At 45.9% G+C, this 19,118-nt stretch overlaps 1 protein-coding gene across 1 annotated transcript; it reads left to right on the top strand.

Annotated features, from left to right (window-relative positions):
* The first annotated feature begins 8,391 nt into the window (after window positions 1-8,391).
* LOC132812044 (immunoglobulin kappa light chain-like) lies at window positions 8,392-18,632 on the top strand. Its single transcript, XM_060822882.1, has 5 exons — window positions 8,392-8,459; window positions 8,646-8,946; window positions 9,144-9,204; window positions 9,421-9,481; window positions 17,835-18,632. Exons 1-5 carry the CDS (start codon window positions 8,411-8,413, stop codon window positions 18,161-18,163), a joined length of 801 nt encoding a protein of 266 aa, XP_060678865.1. The 5' UTR covers window positions 8,392-8,410; the 3' UTR covers window positions 18,164-18,632.
* Window positions 18,633-19,118: the final 486 nt, after the last annotated feature.

The raw sequence follows: 19,118 nt of genomic DNA on the forward strand, positions 1-19,118 counted from the left end.
GTCCATCCTGTGAACCTTCTAACCGGATAAATTTAGTTCCCAATCCTAACGATTCTGTAAATATGTCTCAGTAATTGATCCTATAGCAAAATCTTTAATTTGAATTTGTGCGTGCAGATTATTGAATATATTCCTTACACTCAGTGCATTCGTATATTTCAAACTCTTATTTGGTCCATTCACTGGAATCTGTTCCTCAGCACTGATGCTGTATTCACCTCTTTCTTACTTCTCTCTTCTGATAGCTTTCCTGATATTGCCCAAATATGACCTTTTGCCAATTTTCACTTAGGTTGTTGGTCCCAACACACACAACAACTAGATCCTCCCCCATTTCCCCCACCCCCGCACTCCATTATACTTTCAAGCCGGTTCGAGATGCCCCTTATCTTGGCACCAGGCAGGCAACACACCATGCAGGACACTCAATCCTGTTCACAAAGGATGCTATCAGTGCCCCTCATTATCAAATCCCCCCTCTTTCCTTTGTGGTCCCCCAGCCTGAATGGCCTCCTGGCCCACGGTGCAGTGGTTTTCTTTCATTCATTCATAGGATATGGGCATCTCTGGCCAAGCCAGCATTTCCTGCCCATAGGGCAGTTAACAGACAACCACATGAAATCATAGAATCATAGGTTCCATACAGTGTGAAACAGGCCATTCAACCCCATGAGTCTACACCAACATTCTGAGGAGCATCCCATTCAGATGTATCCCTTTATCCCTGCATCTCCCATGGTTAATGCACCTAATCTACACATCCCTGAACACTATGGGTAATTTAGCATGACCAATCCATCTAGCTTGCACATCTTTAAATTGTGGGAGGAAACCAAAGCACCTGTAGAAATCAGGTGAACGTGCAAACTCCACACAGACGGTCGCCCTAGAATGAATTAAACTCGGGATCCTGGCACTGAGAGGCAGCAGTGCTAACTACTAAGTCACAATACCACCCATTGCTGTGTGTCTGGAGTCACATTTAAGGCTGGGTAAGGATGACAGATTTTCTCCTCTAAAGGTTATTAGTGAACTGAATGAGTATTCTCCACAATCAACAATGGATTAATATCACCAATAGCTTCTTAATTCCAGAACCATTCTTGAATTCAAATTCCACTGTCTGCCATGGCAGGATTTGAACCCAGGTTCCCAGAACATTAGCTGAGTTTCTGGATTAATAGTCCAGCGATAATACCAATGGCCATTGTCTCCCCCTGTGTTAGCCTAGCTAATGGTGTCAAAATTGGCCTTCCCCCTGTTTTGACACTTAATTTCTGCTCTATCATTATCTCTTTACTTAACATAAGTAAAGGGTGACACAGTGGCTCAGTGGTTAGCACTGCTGCTTCACAGCGCCAGGGTCCCAGGTTTTATTCTGGCCTTGGCCAACTGTCTGTGTGGAGTTTGCATGTTCTCCCCGTGTCTGCATAGGTTTTCTCTGGGTACTCCGGTCTCCTCCCACATTCCAAAGATGTGCAGGTCAGGTGAATAGCCCGTGTTAAATTGTCCATGGTTGTTAGGTGCATTAGTCAGACGAGGGTGGGTTACTCTTTGGAGGGTTGGTGTGGACTTGTTGGGCTGAAGGGCCTGTTTCCACACTGTAGGGAATCTAATCTAATCTAATCTTAATGACTTTGAACCTGATAGAGTTATGGTCACTATCGCCAAAATGCTCCAAACCACGCTTGACCATTCTGCAGTGTATCCACATTAGTTTCCAAAAGCAATCCTTTTCCTCATTGACACAGGGAGCAAGTACCTCATTCCTGTTGGACAAGGAGCTGAGGCACCTGAAAGGCTAAATCCAGGCTGCATCGACCTGTTCACTTTTGGTCACACCCTCCTGTCCCTGACCACTGGCCATAATTTGAAGTATTTAACCTACAAGATGTAACTGTCTCCCCAAACACAGTGTCCAGGTAACTCTCCCCCTCCCTGATGTGTCACAGTGTTTGAAGCTCAGATTCCAGCTCATCAACTCTGAGCTGGAGTGCCTTGAGCAACCAACACTTGCTGTAGATGTGGTCACTCTGAGCTACAATGGGCTCCACCAGCTTCCCCATCGCAATTACACGTCACCTGGCCCTGTATATAGAAATTGTTTGAGGCGGTTTTAATTTGTATTTTTAAATTTCCTGTTGGTCTTTATTTTTTAATCTGTAAAATATTTCTGTCAAGGAGACAGAGAAGGCTCCAGCACAGGAGGAGGCTGTTCAGCCCCTCGTGTCAGTGCTGGCTGTATATTAACCTCATTCACAATGAACATCTCCATTGAATGTCTGTTGTCAGGAATTGATTGAATCTGTTTTTAGAGACAGGATGACTAACAAATGATTAACTAACATGAACTGTTCCGAGAGAGTCAGCATGGATTTACAAAGGTTCAAACATCTTTAACTAACCTGATTACACTTTGTTAGGAGCTCACTAATGTGGGATAGAAGGGAATGTTGATGGCTATTGTCCATAGGGAATTCCACAAGACATTTAAAAAGAGACATGGAATCAGATGGAATTTGAGAAATGCATTTATCTTGGGTCCAGAGCTAGGAGACAGAGAGGAGGGATAATGTGCACGTCCTCCAATGAGCAAGATGTGAATAGTGGTGTCCCCAGGGATCTGTGCTGGGACCTCAGCTTCACACAATATTTCTCAATGACTTGGATGAAGAAATAGAGAACCATATTTCCAAGATTGTTGATCACTCTGAGTGAGGTGGTTTGGAGGGTGAGATGGGGAGGGTGGAAGGAGGCGAGAGGTTTGAGAACAAGGATGAGAACTTGCAAATCAAGATGTTGCTGGACTAGGAGCCAATGTTGGTCAGTGAGCACAAGGGGAGGGAATGGGGGAATGGGACTTGGTGGGAGTTCGGATACTGGCAGCAGAGTTTGGGATGAGTTGATGTTTACCGAAGGTGGTGGCTGTGATGTGGGCCAGGATAACATTGGAATGGTCATGTTTGGAGTCCCCATCACATAGCTGAGATTTGCAGTGTCTGATCTTTGTGATGTGGAGGATGTGGAGATCAGATCAGCCTCAAAGATGAATCTAAGGTAGTAAAGAGTCTGGGAGCTGAAGGGGATGGCTTTGATCTTTTCAATGTGTTTCCCAGTGAGCCTGGCTTCTCAGTCCTGACTGCTCTTAGCTGCTGTGATTGTCACTGATTGGACACTTATTATTAGAGATTCTGACCACAGCAGAAAGCCCCAGTGCAAAAAATAACTGCAAAGACTGTCAGATCGCAAGGTTGAAACTTCACCAAGAGAGGAAGTGAAAGAAGGAGCTCAGAGCAGCTGGACCTTTGTTACTGAGACGGGAGAAAACTGTGAACCATCTGCACTCCCTGGAATCTGACAGCACAAGAGGAGGCCATTCAGCCCATTGTGTCTGTGAGTGACCCAAGCAGTCCTACTACTCCTCTCTCTCCCCATAATCTAGCAAATCTTTCCTTTTCAGCTCGATCTTAATTGTCTCTTGTAGACCTGGGTAGACAGCGCAAGACTGCCCTTAATCTGGGTTCCAAATTGGTATCTCATTCATTCATTGGGAGACAAACTGCCTGGGCTGGGAAATGGAGCTCAGGATCCTGAACATTCCCTCTCCCCTCCTGAGGAACACTTCATTCGGTTTTGCATATTCACTCGTGGGAAGTGGGCTTCACCAGCTGTCCCAGCATTTTCTACCCTGTCCCTAGTTACCCTGGAGAAGGCAGTGGGAAGCTGCCTTCTTGAATCACTGTAGTCCACAAGCTGTAAGTTGACTCACAATGCTCTTCAGGAGGGAATGCTAGTATTTTAACCCAGCAAGGCTGAGGGATCAACAACATATTTCCAAGTCAGGATGCTAAGCTTTTCCGAGGGGAAATTGCAGCTCATAGTGTTCCCATGTGTCTGCCGCTCCTGGTCTCCGAAATAGAAGTGGATGTGGGTTTGGAAGGAAACCAAAAGAAATGCGGATGCTGTGAATCCGAGATAAAGATCAAAATTGCTGGAAAAGCTCGGCAGGTCTGGCATCATCTGTGAAGAGAGATGCACAGGTCAAGCACGAAACATTAACTCTGATTTCTCTCCCCAGATGCTGGCAGTCCTACTGAGCTTTTCCTGCGATTTCTATGTTTGTCCATGGGTTTGGAAGGTGCTATCTGAGGACCTTTGGTGAGTTTCTGCAGTGCATTTTACCGATAATACACACTTCTGCTACTGAGCATCGGGAATGGTGAGAGTGGATGCTTTGAGAATATGATGCCAATCAAGCAGGTTGCTTGGCTCTGGATGGTATCAAGCTTTTCGATTGGATGAGAAAGACATAGACAGGAATAGATTAGAGGGATACGGGCCAAATGCAGGCAAATGAGACTCGTTCACTTCAGAAACCCTGGTCAGCATGGAATAGTTTGGCTTAAGGGTTTGTTTCTCTGCCATATGACTCTGTGACACTATCAGTCTATGAATGTTGTTGGAGCTGCACCTGTCCAGGCAAGTGGGGAGTATTTGCTCACACTCCTGACTTGGTTGACAGGCTTTGGGGGAATCAGGAGGTGAGTTACTCGATACAGTATTTCTAGCCTCTAACCTGCTCTTGTAACCACTATGCTTCTGTGGTGAGTCCAGTTGTATTTCTGGTCAATGGCATCTCAAGAATGTTGATAGTGGGGATTCAGTGATGGTAATAGCATTGACTGTCAAGGGACGATGGTTAGATTGTCTCTTATTGCTGATGGTCATTGGCTGGCATTTGCATGACACCGATAGGAAAGACTGCTCCTGAGATGAAACCTGGATATTGTCCAGATATTGTTGTATTTGAACATGGACTGCTTCAGTATCTGTGGAGTTGAGAATGGTGCTGAACATTGTGAAATCTTTGGCAATCATCCCCATTTATGAGCTTGACTTTAGTTGCAATATCTGTCCAAAGTCTGTCCTATTCAGTACGGTGATAGTACCACACAACACAATGGAGGGATTCTCAATGTGAAGGTCAAACTTTGTTTCTACAAGGACTGTGTGATGGTCACTCTTACCAATACTGTCAAGGATAGATGTACCTACAGCCACAAGATTGGTGAGGGTGGGGTCAAGCATCTTTTTCCAAATTTTTGGTTCCTTCACCACCAGCTGCAGAGCCAGTCCTCAGCTACGTCCATGAGGAACCAACCAGCTCGATCAGTAATGCTGCTGCCGAGCCACTCTCGGTGGTGGATATTGAAACCCCCCCACCCAGAGTACACTCTCTGCTGTCATCACCCTCAGTGCTTCCTCCAAATGTTGTTCAACATCCAGGAGAGACTGATTCATCAGCCGAGGGAGCAAGATATCTTGTAATCACCAGGAGGTTTCCTCGCCCATGTTTAACTTAGTTTCATGAGTCTTCACGGGGTCCAGAGCCAACTTTGAGACTTCCCAGGGTAACTCCCTCCTGGCTGTAGACCACTGTGTCATCAGCTCTACTGGGTCTGCCTTTCTGGTGGGACAGGACACATGCAGGGACAGTGATGGTAGTGTCTGGGGCATTGTCTGTATGATTCTGTGAATATGACTGTGTCAGGCTGTTGCTTGACTAGTCTGTAAGACAGCTCTCCTGAATTTGGCCCTAGCTCCCAGATGTCAGTAAGGAGGATGGAGCAGGGTAGACAGGACTGTTTCTGTCATTGTCTTTTCTGTGTCTAGATCGATGCCTGTGGTCCGTCCGGTCTCATTTCTTTGTTGAAATATTGTCATAATTGATACAACTGAGAGCTTTGCTCGGCCATTTCAGAGGGCAGTTAAGGGTCAACCACATTGCTGGGGTACAGTTCCATGGACCCTGCAGTACATTCTGTCCTCTCCCACTTCCCCATTGTTAATGTGGAAGGCTGGAGGTTGCCAGTAGGATATCCAACTGCAGGAGCTATCACAGCCCCCTGCACAATTTTGTCCCCACATTAAATCCACACAAATCTTGAAGTCACATAGCACCTTCAATGTTCAAAACGGTCCGAGATGGTTCACAAAGTTGCAGTAAGAGGAATGGGGGAGGGGGTGAGGAACATAAGAACTAGGAGCAGGAGCAGGCAATTCAGCCCCTAGAGCCCACTCCACCATTTAATACAATCATGGCTGATCCCATCTCAGACTCAACTCCACATTCCTGCCCACTCTCCATCATCCTTTAACCCATTACCCATTAAATATCTGTCCATCTCCTCCTTGGTGTGAGACAGGGAAGGGACCACTCCATTTCAGAAAAGACTGACTGTGGAAGGGGAAGGAGAGGGGAAGGGATTGGAACATGTTGTGAATGGACAGGATGGGTCAGTAGGTCAGAGTCTGTCCTGTCCCTCCAGCTCACACTGATGGCCTGAGGATCTCCTCTCTCTGCTGGGCCTTCATGGAATGAGGTTTGTGTCCAAACCAGTCCCCAGTGAGAACAGGCCAACAGAACAGAACAGCACAGAACTGCCCTTCATTTCACAAGAATCGTCCATCTTCCCGAGACAGACCAAACCCTGGTCATTGTGGGAAATGGGGCTTTATTCCAGGAGAAGACAGGGGTCAAGGGGTAACATCCATTTGTGGGGCAGAGCAGAGGGAGATTTATCCTGCATTTAACTGTCACCACCCAGGACACTGTCAGAAAGAGAGAGAAGCGAGACAGAGAGAGAGATAGAATGAGTGTGTCTGGGTTTGTGTTTGAGTGAGAGAGAGAGAGGGAGGGAGGAACATCTGAGACAGTGTGAGATATGTGATGAAACCAAAAGAGAGGTAAAGGGAGGTCGTAATGGTGAAGTTGAGGGATAAAGAGAGAGAAACAAGATGTGAGACAGTGTGACTGATAGGGATGGAGAGAGACAAAGAGATAAGGTGAGAGAGAGAGAGAGTGAGAGATAGGATGGGTGTGAGACTAAGCATGAAGAGAATTGACAGAGAGGGTAGGGTGGAGTGTGTGTGTGAGAGAGAGAGAGAGAGAGAGAGATGAGTATGGGTAGGTACAGAATGATAGAGAGGGAGGGAGAGCGACTGTAGATTGGGATGTAGAGAGGGAGGGAGAGAGACAGAGGGAGGAATATAGAGGGAAAGATAACAGTTGGAGGCTTTTAATTGAAGTGAGAGAGGGAGCGAGTGACAGAGACAGAGAGATGGAGAAACAGAGATTATGAAATGGAGTGAGCAATCATCAGTGAGTTGGAGGGAGTGACTATGAGACAAGAGTGTGAGAAAGAGAGAGAGAAAACATGAGCGATTAACAGTGGGGGAGAGAGTGGTGGAGAGAAAGATGTGGCAGATGTGAGACAGAGAGAGAGGGACATGTCCTGGTCACCACATTCTCGGAAGGATGTGATTGTACCTGAGAGGGTACAGGGGAGATTTCCCAGGATGCTGACTGAATCTGAGCTTTGAGAAAAGATTGGAAAGGTTGGGGTTGTTTTCCTTGGAGCAGTGACGGCTGAGATGGGACCTGATAGAGAGGGATAAGAATATTCGGAGCAGTGATAGGGTGGGTAGGAAGACACTTTTTGCATGAGACAAGGACTCAGTAACCTGGGACAGAGATTGTAGGTAACACAGACATGGACACATAGAAACTGCTGCAGGAGTTGGCCATTCAGCCCTTTGAGCCTGTTCTGTCATTCAGTATGATCATGGCTGATCCTCTATCTCAAAGCCATATTCGTGCTTTCTCCCTATTCCCTTCATGCTGTTAAAATGCAAACAATTATCTCTCTCTTTTTCTTGAATATATTCAGTTCCTTATCCTCCACAGCCTTCAGTGAAGAGAATTCCACAGGTTGACCACCCTCTGAGTGAAGAAATGTTTCCTCATCTCAGTCCAAAAATGGACTACCCTGTATCCCCCTGAGACTGTGTCCCCTGGTTCCAGACTTCCCAACCAGGGGAAACCTCGTCCCTGCCCAGCCCTGTTAGAATTTTATACATCCATCTGAATTCGAGTGAGTCCAAGCCCAGTCGAGTTCGAGAGAGAGAGGAGAATTGAGGAGAAATGTTTTCAACCAGAGGGTGGTGGGAGTCTGGAACTCACTGCCTGAAAGGCTGGTTGAGTCACAAACTCTCGTGACAGTGGAGCAGTGATTAGATATTCCCTTGTGTTGCTGCAGACTCCAGGATAATGGACCAAGAGCTGGAGGATGAGATTAGTGTCATCAGATCTTTCTTTAACAGCACAGATACAATGGGCCAAATGGCCTCATTCAGTGCTGTTCACATCAATGATTCTCTGAGAGAGAGAGAGAGAGAGAGAGAGAGAGAGAAGAGGAAGTGTGAGGGACTGACATGGCCCTCCCTGCCTGATGCCATTTACATACTGAGGAACACCCAGTCAGACTCTCACAGGCTGCAGCTTTATAAAGCAGAGCCCAGTGAAGGGAGAGTTTATTAGGAACCAGGCACAGGGACAGGAGCACACACCATGATTTCACACATCCAGCTGATCTGGCCCCTGGCATTCTGTGTCGCAGGTACAAATCTCTCTCCTTCCACCTTGAATCTTTAGCTGCTCTCCATTTCACTCCAATTCCACTGACTTGTGATTGAAGGGAAAATGCTGAAACCAGAGGAATGCTCAGTGTCTCCAACAATCTCTCATTTGACAGGCTCTTTCTGTGACAGTTCTGACTTCACTGTGTTTCTCTCTGATCCCTCAGGTATCAGTGGGGACATCACCATGACCCAGTCTCCTCCGGTGCTGTCAGTGGGACGGGGCCAGACCGCAACACTCACCTGTACGGCCAGTCAAAGCATTAGCAGCTCCCTTGATTGGTACCAACAACGAGAAGGTCAGAAGCCCTCTCTCCTGATCTATTATGCAACAAATCGATTCACAGGAGTCTCCGATCGATTCACCGGCAGTGGATCAGGGACCAGTTTTACCCTGAAAATCAGCAACGTTCAGAATGAGGATGTCGCTGACTATTACTGTATGCAGCATAGCAGCTGGCCTTCACAGTGATACAGAGCCATACAAAAACCTCAACACACACAGCACCAACTCCTGCACTGATACATCCCAGAGTTATATAAAATGAATAATATTGGACACATACAGTCCCACCATCTGAACTGACATATCCGACAGTTAGATGTAAATGAAACTGAGCAAATTACCCCATGCTGGGATTGTCACTGTCCACGACACACTCCAGTCCCTGTGGTGTCCACCGCTCACTGAAGGCCTCAAGTTTCACTCTTACACTTCGTGGCCGCGTGTGAAGAACAGCTGCAAGATTTAACATCGAATTTCACAACTCTCCCAAGCCCAGCTGCACACAACCCAGAGAGAAAGAGACAGAGACAGAGAAACAAAGACACATGAATGAGGGAGAGAGACAGAGAGGGGCAGAAAGAGGGTGAGAGTGAACGAGAGACTGGGAGAGGTTGAGAGTGATGGGGGGAAGCAGAGAGCAGAGGTTTTTTGTACAGCCTCTGCACTGGGAGCTCTCACTGTGGCTTACGTTCGGTAAAGGAACCAAGCTCAGACTGAGTAAGTAAACCTCAATCCAATGTTAGTAACCCTGTCAATACTGAAACACACTTTCTAAACACAAATGCTGAATTGTTGACGGTGTTAGTAGGGAGCTGCAGTGAATGAAATGGTTGATTGAAGAGCACTGTGTCTAACAGCGTATCCACCTGTATTTCTTTAGTTCCATTGCCCCCTTTAAAAGCAAGATATAAGTCAGTAAGTTTTACTCACCGTGTGGAGGAGCTCTGTCCATTTGCAGCCTGTGGTCCCATTCCTGCAGCATGGAGTGAAATCAGTGAGTAGCCTCCTGCCAGTCTCAGTGTGACGGACACGGGTAGAGTTTGATGTGAGCTCTGGCTCCCTGTCCCAGTCTCTGATCTCACTGACCTCAGCAGCAGCAGCAGCAGCAGCAGCAGCACAGTGAGACACCGAGCTCCCACCTCCCCCAGCTTTAACTCTGCTCAATCACACAATCAGAGAATTGTTACAGTGCACAAGGAGGCCATTCTGTCCATCCTGTCTGTACTGGCTCTCCGAATGAGCAATTCACTGAGTGTCATTCTGCTGCCTTCTCCCTGTCACCTGCACATTGTTCCTTTTTGAATAATAGTCTCATTCCTTTTGGAATGTTTCAATTGAAGCTGCCTCCACCACACTCTCAGGCAGTGCATTCCACACCTTAACCAAACACTACCTGAAAATGTTGTTCCCTATCTCACTTTTGTTACTTTTCCCAATTATTTTCAATCCATGGCCTCTCCCTCTCAATTATTTCTCAGTTGGGAACATTTTCTCCCTATTTACTGTGTCCAGGCCCCTCCTGGTTTTAATTCCTCGAACAAATCTCCTCTCAGCCTTCTCCAAAGAAGACAGTCCCAAATTCTCCAATCTCTCTTCATAACTGATGTTCCTCATCCCTGAAATGATCTTTGGGAATTTCTTTTGCCATTTCTACAAAACGTCACCTCCTTCCTGATTTATTCACATTTTCTATGACCCTCATGATTTTATAAACCTCTATAAGGTTTATAAGTCACTCCTCAGACTCTTACGCATCAGAGTAAAAAGTCTCAGCTTTTCCAGCGTCTTATAGTCATGGAGTCATACAGCGTGGAAACAGACCTTTCAGTCCAACTTGTCCGTGGTAACCAGATATCCTAAATGACCTCATCCTATTAACCAGCATTCGGCTTACATCCCTCAAAACCCTTCCTATCCGTGTACCCAACCCAATGTGTTTTAAATGCTGTAATTGTATCTGCCTCCAACACTTTCTCTGGCAACTCGATCCATACACATACCACCCTCTGTGTGACAAGTTACCGCTCAGATCCCTTTTGAATCTTTTGCCTCTCGCCTTAAACCTATGCCCTCTTGTTTTGGACTCCCTTTCCAAAGGAAAAGACCTTGGATATGCAACCTGTCCATGCCCCTCATGGTTTTATACACATCTATAAGGCCATCCCTCAGCCTTGAATGCTGCAGGAAAAATAGCCACAGTTTCATCAGCCTTTCCCCGTAGCTCAAACCCTCAAATTCCAGGCCATGTCCTTGTAAATATTTCCTGCAGCTTTTTAAGTTTAACAACATCCTTCCTATCGCAGAATGATCAGAATTGTTCACATCATTCCCAAAGTGGCCTCACCAATCTCCTGTACAGCTGCACCATGATGTCCCAACTCCTGTACTCAATGCAGTGACCAATAAAGGCAAGCGTACCCAACACCTTCTTCATCACCCTGTCTACCTGTGACCCCACTTTCAAGGAATAATCCACCTGCATCTTCACCCCTAGGTTTCTTTGTTCAGCAACACTCCACAGGGCCCTCCCATTAACTGTATAACTCCTGCCTTGGTTTGCCTTTCCAAAATGTAACATCTCGCATTTAACTAAACAGAACTCCATTTGCTACACCTCTGCCCATTGCCCCATCTGATCAAGATCCCGCTGTACCCTGAGATGAATTACTTCACTATCCACTATCACGCCAATTTTGATGTCATCTACAAACTTACTGTAACTCCTATATTCACATCCAAATCATTTCTTTAAAAGACAAAAGCAGTGAACCCAGCACCAATGCTTGTGGCACACAGCTATTCACAGATTTCCAGTCTGAAAAACAACCCTTTACCAACACTCTCTGTCTCCTATCTTCAATCCAATTTTTTTTACCCCAATGGCTCACTCCCACTGGATCCCATGTGGTCTAACCTTGCGAACCAGTCTATCATGTGGAACTTTGTCAAACACTTTGCTAAAGTCCATATAGACAATGTTTACTGCTCTGTCTTCATCAATCTTCTTTGTCACTTCCTCAATCAAATTCAGGAGACATGATTTTCTATGCATAAAACCACATTGATTATCCAAAGAACGTAAATCCTAACCCACAGAATCCACTCCAACATCTTACCCAGCACTGACATCAGGCTCACTGGTTTATAGTTCCCTGGCTTTTCCTTACAGTCTTTCTCAAATAATGGCATAACATTATTCCCGCCTTAGGCAACCGACTGTGTGGAGTTTGCACATTCTCCCGGAGTCTGCTTGGGTTTCCTCCGGGTGCCCTGGTTTCCTCCCACAGTCAAAAAATGTGCAGGTTAGGTGAATTGGCCATGCTAAATTGCCCGTAGTGTTAGGTGCAGGGGTAAATGTAGGGGAATGGGTCTGGGAGGGTGTGCTTTGGGGGGTCGGTGTGGACTTGTTGGGCCAAAGGGCCTGTTTCCACACTGTAAGTAATCTAATCTAATCTAATCTAATTAGCCAACCTCTCTGGTTCTCTAGCACCTTACCCATGGTTGTCAGTAATACACATATCTCAGCAAGGGGCCCAGCAATCTCTTCCCCAGTTTCCCACACTGTTCTGGGATACACATGATCAGGTCCTAGGGTTAATCTACCTTTATGTGTTTTAAGATCTTTTGCATCTCCTCATTTGTGTGTGGTCTCTTTTCAAGTCATCACTATTTTTACAAATTCCCTAGCTTTCTCCATAACAAATACTGACCTGAAATATTTGTTTGGGATCTCACCCACGTCTTGTGTCTTACCCAAATATAGCACTCACATTTATCTGAATTAAACTCCATCTGCCATTCCTCAGCCCACTGGCCCAGTTGGTCAAGATTCCATTGTATTCTTAGACAGCCTTCTTCGCTGCCACTAATTAGATTAGATTCTCTACAGTGTGGAAACAGGTCCTTCGGCCCAACAAGTCCACACCGATCCTCCGAAGAGTAACCCACCCGGACCTATTTCCCTCTCTGTAAATCATCTAACACTATGGACAATTTAGCATGGACAATTCACCTGACCTGCACATCTTTGGACCATGGGAGGAAACCAGAGCACTCGGAGGAAACCCACGCAGACATAGGGAGAATGTGCAAACTCCACTCACCCAAGGCTGGAATTGAACCTGGGACCCTGGTACTGTGAGGCTGCAGTGCTAACCACTGAGCCACCGTGCTGCCCCACCGGAACCATCACAAAGCCACCGATGCCTCCTGAAAATTCACCTGAACACACTCTCGCAACTCTGGCCCCTCTCTGCCCATTACACTGCTGCTACCCCAAACTATATTCAGAAACTAAAGACCCCTATTCTCAACATTCTCATCAGGATTCTGAACTGAATCCTGGTTGGAGAGTGGGATGCACTCAGGGGACTTTTGGACTGTCTGCTGCTTCCCCATTCCCTCTCTCCCTGCATATTCTGAAGCTGCAGAGTGACCACATCTAGAAACGTGCTCTCCACGGAGCTCTCAGCCTCACGGACGTTCCTCACTGACACCAGCTGCTGCTCAAGCTCCGAAACCCGGAGTTCCAACTGCTGTCACTGACCTCACTTCCTGTGCTCATGGTATTCCAGGACCGGGGAAACATTCTGAAGTTCCCACATGGATGCACACTCTTTCCACTCTTGGATTATCTCTTTGCAGAGTTCTGATGACAAACAGCTACAGCAGGGCTCACAGTCCAGTGGGTTCAGTGTTCCGGGGTTTTGGGGAAATTCTCCAGAAGACTTTAAGTAATAGGCGCAGAAATCAGCCATTCAGCCTATGGAATCTGCTCTGCCATTTGACCTTGGCAGATATGCTTCTCACCCCCATTCTCCTGCCTACTCCACAGGAACATTCTATCCCCTTTACAAACATGAACCTATCTATCTCTGTCTTTAATACACTCAGTGACTTGGCCTCCCTACCCTCTGTAACAATGAGTTCCACAGATTCACCACCCTCTGGCTGAAGAAATTCCTCCTCATTTCAGCTCGAAAGGGTCGGCCCTTCATTCTGAGGCTGTGCCTTGGTTACCTCGTCTCTCCTGTTTTTGGAAACATCTTCTCCACATCCACTCTATCCAGGCCTATCAGTATTCTGTAAATTTCAATAAGGTCCCTCCTCATGCTTCTAAACTCCATTGAGTACAGACCCAGAGTCCTCAACAATGCCTCATATGACAAACCCTTCATCCCCAGGATCATTCTTGTAAACCCTCCAATGCCAGCACATTGTTTCTTACAATATGGATCCTAAATCTGCTCACAATATTCCAAATTCAGTCTGACCAGAGCCTTACACAGCCTCAGCAGTACATCTCTGCCCTTGTATTCTGGCACTATTGAAATGAATGCAAACATTTCATTTTCCTTCCCAAGCACAAACTGCATCTGCCTGTTAACCTTAAGAGAAACCTGAATAAGGTTTGTGCTTTAGATCTCCAAAGGCGTTCCTTATTTAGAAAATACCTCCACACCCTGACTCCATTGGTGATGATCTTTCAGGAATCAATGTCCCCACAATCTCCTCGGTGATCTCCTTAAGAACACACTGGTGTAATTCATCCAGTCTGGGTGAGTTATCCACACTCAGACCTTCCAGCTTCCCCAGTACCTCCTCCTTAGTGATGGCCACTACACTCACCTCTGACCCCTGACAGTCTTGAAGTACTGGGACACTGCTGATGTTTTCCATTGTGCAGACTGATGTCATGTATGTATTCAATTCCTCGGCTTTTTCTTCATTTTCCTATTATTCTTTTTCCAATGTCTATTTCTGCCTCCCTCTTCCTTTTTATATATCTGATGAAACTCTTGCGATCTTCTTTTATATTACTGGTTCGCTTTCTCCCACATTTCACCTTCTGTCCCCTGAATGTTTTTTTTTAGTTATCCTCTACAAGTTTTTAAAGACTTCCTAATCCTCTGGCTTCCCACTATTTTCCACCACATTGTATGCATTTTCCTTTTGTTTTTATGCTGTTCTTGACCTCCCTCATCAGCCATGGTTGCCTTGTCCACCCCTTAGTCTGTGCCTTCTTTTTCAGGATGAATTCCTGCTCTGCTTCCTGAATTACCCCCAGAAGCCCTGCTATTTGCTGCCCCACCATCTTACCTGCTCGGCTCCCTTTCCAATCAACTCTGGCCAGCTCCTTCCTCATGTCTTTGTCGTTCCCTTTACTCAATTGAAATCTTGTTCCATCTGATTGCAGCTTCTCCCTCTCAAACTGCAGGGGGAATTCTATCGTATTATGGTCACTTATCCAGAGGGATACTTTCATTTTCAGCTCACTAACCAAGTTTGCCTCATTACCCATCACTGAATCCAAAACTGCCTGTTCCAAATGATCAACCACAAGCTGTTTCAAAAACCATCTCATAGACATTCCATGAAATCCTTTTGTTGAGATGCTCTACCCAGTCCACCTATCCATTGAAGTCTGCATAACATTTTGTATTTGGCTTTTCTGTCTCCAGTTCCAAACTTCCAGCTCAGCACTGTCTCCATAACTTGTCCTACCTGCCTATCTTCTTTTGCACCTATCCACTCCCACCCTCCCACCCCCTATTGTACTTAACTATTGTCCTCTATGCTACTTTGTCCGCAGCCCCACCCTCCTCTCATTTTTCTCTCCACCCTTCAGGCTGTCTGCCTTTATTCCTGATGAAGGGCTTTTACCTGAAATGTTGATTTTCCTGCTCCTCGGATGCTACCTCAACTGCTGTACCAATCCAGCACCACTCTAATCTAGAATCTGGTTTCCAGCATCTGCAGTCATTGTTTTTACCCTTTTCTGTCTCCTGATTGATTTTCTTCCCCACACCCTGGTTACTGCTTGGAGACCTGAACATAACTTACATCAGATTCTTTATTTCTTGGGTTCCTCAACTCTGCCCACACAGATTCTACACCTTCTGACTGTATCATTTCTTGCTATTGATTTAAAGTCATTTCTTACTAACAAGCCAACTCTTCCCCCCTGCCCATCTCCCTGTCCTTTTGATGGAAATGTATCCTTGGATATTTAGTTCCCAGCCCGGATCCCCTTACAGCCATGTCTCTGTGATACCCACAACATCGTACCTGCCAGTTTCAATCTGCACTACAAGCTCATTGTGTATATTGTGTGCATTTAAGTACAACACCCTCAGTCCTGCATTGACTGCCCTCCTTCCCATCATTGTCCTCTTATCTGCTGTGCTTTACGTTCGATACCTGATCCTTTCCACACTCTCTGTCCTTTTACATCTTCTAGAATCTTGAATAATCTCTCCAGAGCCCTCCTCCACTTTAACTAGTTTAAATTCCTTGGAAACTCAATTTATAAGACCATAAGACCATAAGACATAGGAGTGGAAGTAAGGCCATTCGGCCCATCGAGTCCACTCCGCCATTCACTCATGGCTGATGGGCATTTCAACTCCACTTACCAGCGTTCTCCCCGCAGCCCTTAATTCCTCGAGACAACAAGAATCTATCAATCTCGGCCTTGAAGACATTTACCTGGATTTGTGACATCATTTTTCTCCCTTACTCGAAATGTTTCGTGCATTTAGACACAAAGTCTTTAAGTTTGATCTATTATTGATTTCCCTGCACTTTTATGATCCCTTTGATATTCAAAACTCCTGTCCCTTCCTTTTATTTTCTGGTAACAATCAATCCCATCACTAACTACAATCCTACCTTCTCCTTTCCCTTCCGTTTTCTCAATTTCCATCCAACTGAACCAAATTACTTTCTCTTTGGGTTGAGTTCAGGACAATATTTATCCTTGAACCAAAATCATGAAGAATGCTCTTTGATCTCATTGCTTCCAGTGGGATCTTGCTGTGTAGAAATTGTCTGCCCATTCCTGAAATTGCAAAATTGACTGGTTTTCAAACAAAATGTAAATGTTTTGGGAGAGCCTGAGGTGCTGAGGGCTTGACTGAAACACAATTAGAGTCACAATTAGAAACAGACTCTTTGATCTGACTCATCCATGCCAGCCACAGAGACATAGAGTCATAGAGTCAGAGAGATGTACTGCACAGAAACAGACCCTTCTGTCCAACTCATCTATGCCGACCAGATAAACTAAATTAATCTAGTCCCATTTGTCAGCATTTGGCCCATATCCTTCACTCTGAGCAAAATATCTTCTTGTTTCATTTGATCAATGCCCCTCATGATGTTAGAAACCTCGATATGGTCATCCCTCAGCCTCCAGCGATCCAGGGAAAATAGCCTCAGCCTATTCAGCCTCTCCTGATCGCACAAACCCTCCAACTTGGCAACATCCTTGGAAATCTTTTCTGAACCATTTTAATGTTCCCAACAATGTTCCTAAAGCAGGAAGGCCAGAATTCCACACAGTATTCCAAAAGGGGCCAAACTGATGTCCTGTACAGGTGCAACAGCTCCCAACTCCAATACTCAATGCATTGCCCAATAAAGGAAAGCATGCCAAATGACTTCGTCACCCCCCTACCTACCTGCAACTCCACTTTCAAGGAACTAATCTTTTTTGGGATGAATTGGGAGTCTTTCAGTTGTACTTTTCCTAAGCACCCTGTTCAGAAACAAACTTCTTGCTTTCACTCGCAACTAAAAATCAGATAAAGGAGGTGATGATTTAATGGTACTATTGCTGAGCTGTTCATCCAGAGATCCAGATTAATGTTCTGGGGGCCAGGGTTAGAATCCTGCCGCAGCAGATGGTGGAATGTGAATTCAATTTTTAAAATCTGCAATTAAGAGTCTAATGATGACCATGAAACAATTGTTGATTGTCAGGAAAAAAACATCTGATTCCCTGATGTCCTTTAGGGAAGGAAACTGCCATCCTCACCATGTGACTCCAGACCCACAGCGATGTGGTTGACTCTAAATTGCCCTCTGGGTGATTAGGGATGGGCAATGAATGCTGATCCTAGCAGTGACACTCACATCCCAAGAAGCAATTTGAACAATGCCTGTTCTTTACTGGGGTTTGTTAGGTATTGGCTACAAATGTTCAAATGGATTGTCTTGCCAGTGAATGTTCAGAGAGTTAAAATCCCTTCGAATAACAGGGATTAAAATTGTTTCTCTTGTCTTTCAGGTGGTGACAACTCTCAGCCCAAGCTGACCCTGCTGCCCCCCTCCCCGGAGCAGGTCAATGCCAAGGGCACTGCCACCCTGGTGTGCCTTGCCAATCACTTCTATCCCGATGAGCTGGAGGTGCAGTGGAAGAAGGACGGTGCAGTCATTTCAGACGGGGTTCAGACCAGCAACTACCTGCGAGCTTCGGACAGCACCTACAGTGTCAGCAGCCTGCTGACCCTCTCTGGGTCTGACTGGGAGTCCGACGCTCGCTTCTCCTGTGCCCTCACCCACGTGACCCTCCCCTCTCCCCTCAGCAAGAGCATCAGGAGATCAGAATGTGTGTAGAGTATCGGAGACAGTCCACAGAGGAGACACAACTTTAAATAGAACAGGGCTGAGCTGGCAGGACAAAGGTCATTGTCAGCACTGAATTTCAACTCTCTTCCTTCTCAGGACCGGCTCAGAGACATTTCTGAGGTTCAGGGGTTATGGCATGTCATTGGGACAGAGTAGACAGAGCTTTACGCTGTGTCAAACCCCATGCTGTCCCTGTTCTGGGAGTGTTTGATGGGGACAGAGTTGACTTGAGATGCCAAGTAAAATCTCTTGAAGTTGCTAAAGAGCTGTACAAAGCAATGTGAACCTCAGAAGTCTCTGTTTCAGTAAACCAGATCTCCTTCCTGCTCAGTCGCCAGTTCCAATTTAAGGTTTTGTCACTGTTTGAAGGGACAGGGTTCTCGTGCTATTGAGAAAACCTCCACAAGTGTTTTCCTCAAGCTCCATTGTGGCTGTGAATTTGAGCAGCTTCCTCTGTCTGGGCTGTTAATTGCTGACTGTTTTCTGTCAATGTCAATCTGGAAAAGGGAATAAAGATGAAGAAGATTCAGTCTCTGTGTCTGTGTGCTTTGGAGATTGACCACTCCATTCAGCTGATTGGCTACATTTCAGCATGGCATTGTCACAATTGGCTATTCGCCTGTCAATCAATGACACATCCGTTGTAGAGGATACTGACAGCCAATCATCAATCACTTTCAAATGATCCCTTTGATCTGGAATCATTGGAGGTTACAAGATTCCAAACAGATTTCCATTAATGACCACCTGGACCATCTCTGACACCTCCCTCCCCTTCCTGGACCACTCCATCTCCATTAATGATGACCCACTTGACACTGACATTTTTTACAAATCTACCGACACCGAGGGTTCCACCTCTTCCCAACCTACCTCCTGCAAAAATGCCATCCCGTATTCCCAATTCCTCCGCCTCCACCATATTTGCTCCCAGGAGGACCAG

The sequence above is a fragment of the Hemiscyllium ocellatum genome, unplaced genomic scaffold (genome assembly GCF_020745735.1).
Source record: "Hemiscyllium ocellatum isolate sHemOce1 unplaced genomic scaffold, sHemOce1.pat.X.cur. scaffold_2546_pat_ctg1, whole genome shotgun sequence".
Taxonomy (NCBI): domain Eukaryota; kingdom Metazoa; phylum Chordata; class Chondrichthyes; order Orectolobiformes; family Hemiscylliidae; genus Hemiscyllium; species Hemiscyllium ocellatum.

Coding starts and splice junctions, on each gene's coding strand:
- LOC132812044 (XM_060822882.1), top strand. CDS start 8,411: ATGATTTCACACATCCAGCTGATCTGGCCCCTGGCATTCTGTGTCGCA. Junction 9,205..9,420: donor CTCTTACACTTCGTGGCCGC/GTGTGAAGAACA, acceptor TTTTTTGTACAG/CCTCTGCACTGGGAGCTCTC. Junction 9,482..17,834: donor AGGAACCAAGCTCAGACTGA/GTAAGTAAACCT, acceptor CTTGTCTTTCAG/GTGGTGACAACTCTCAGCCC.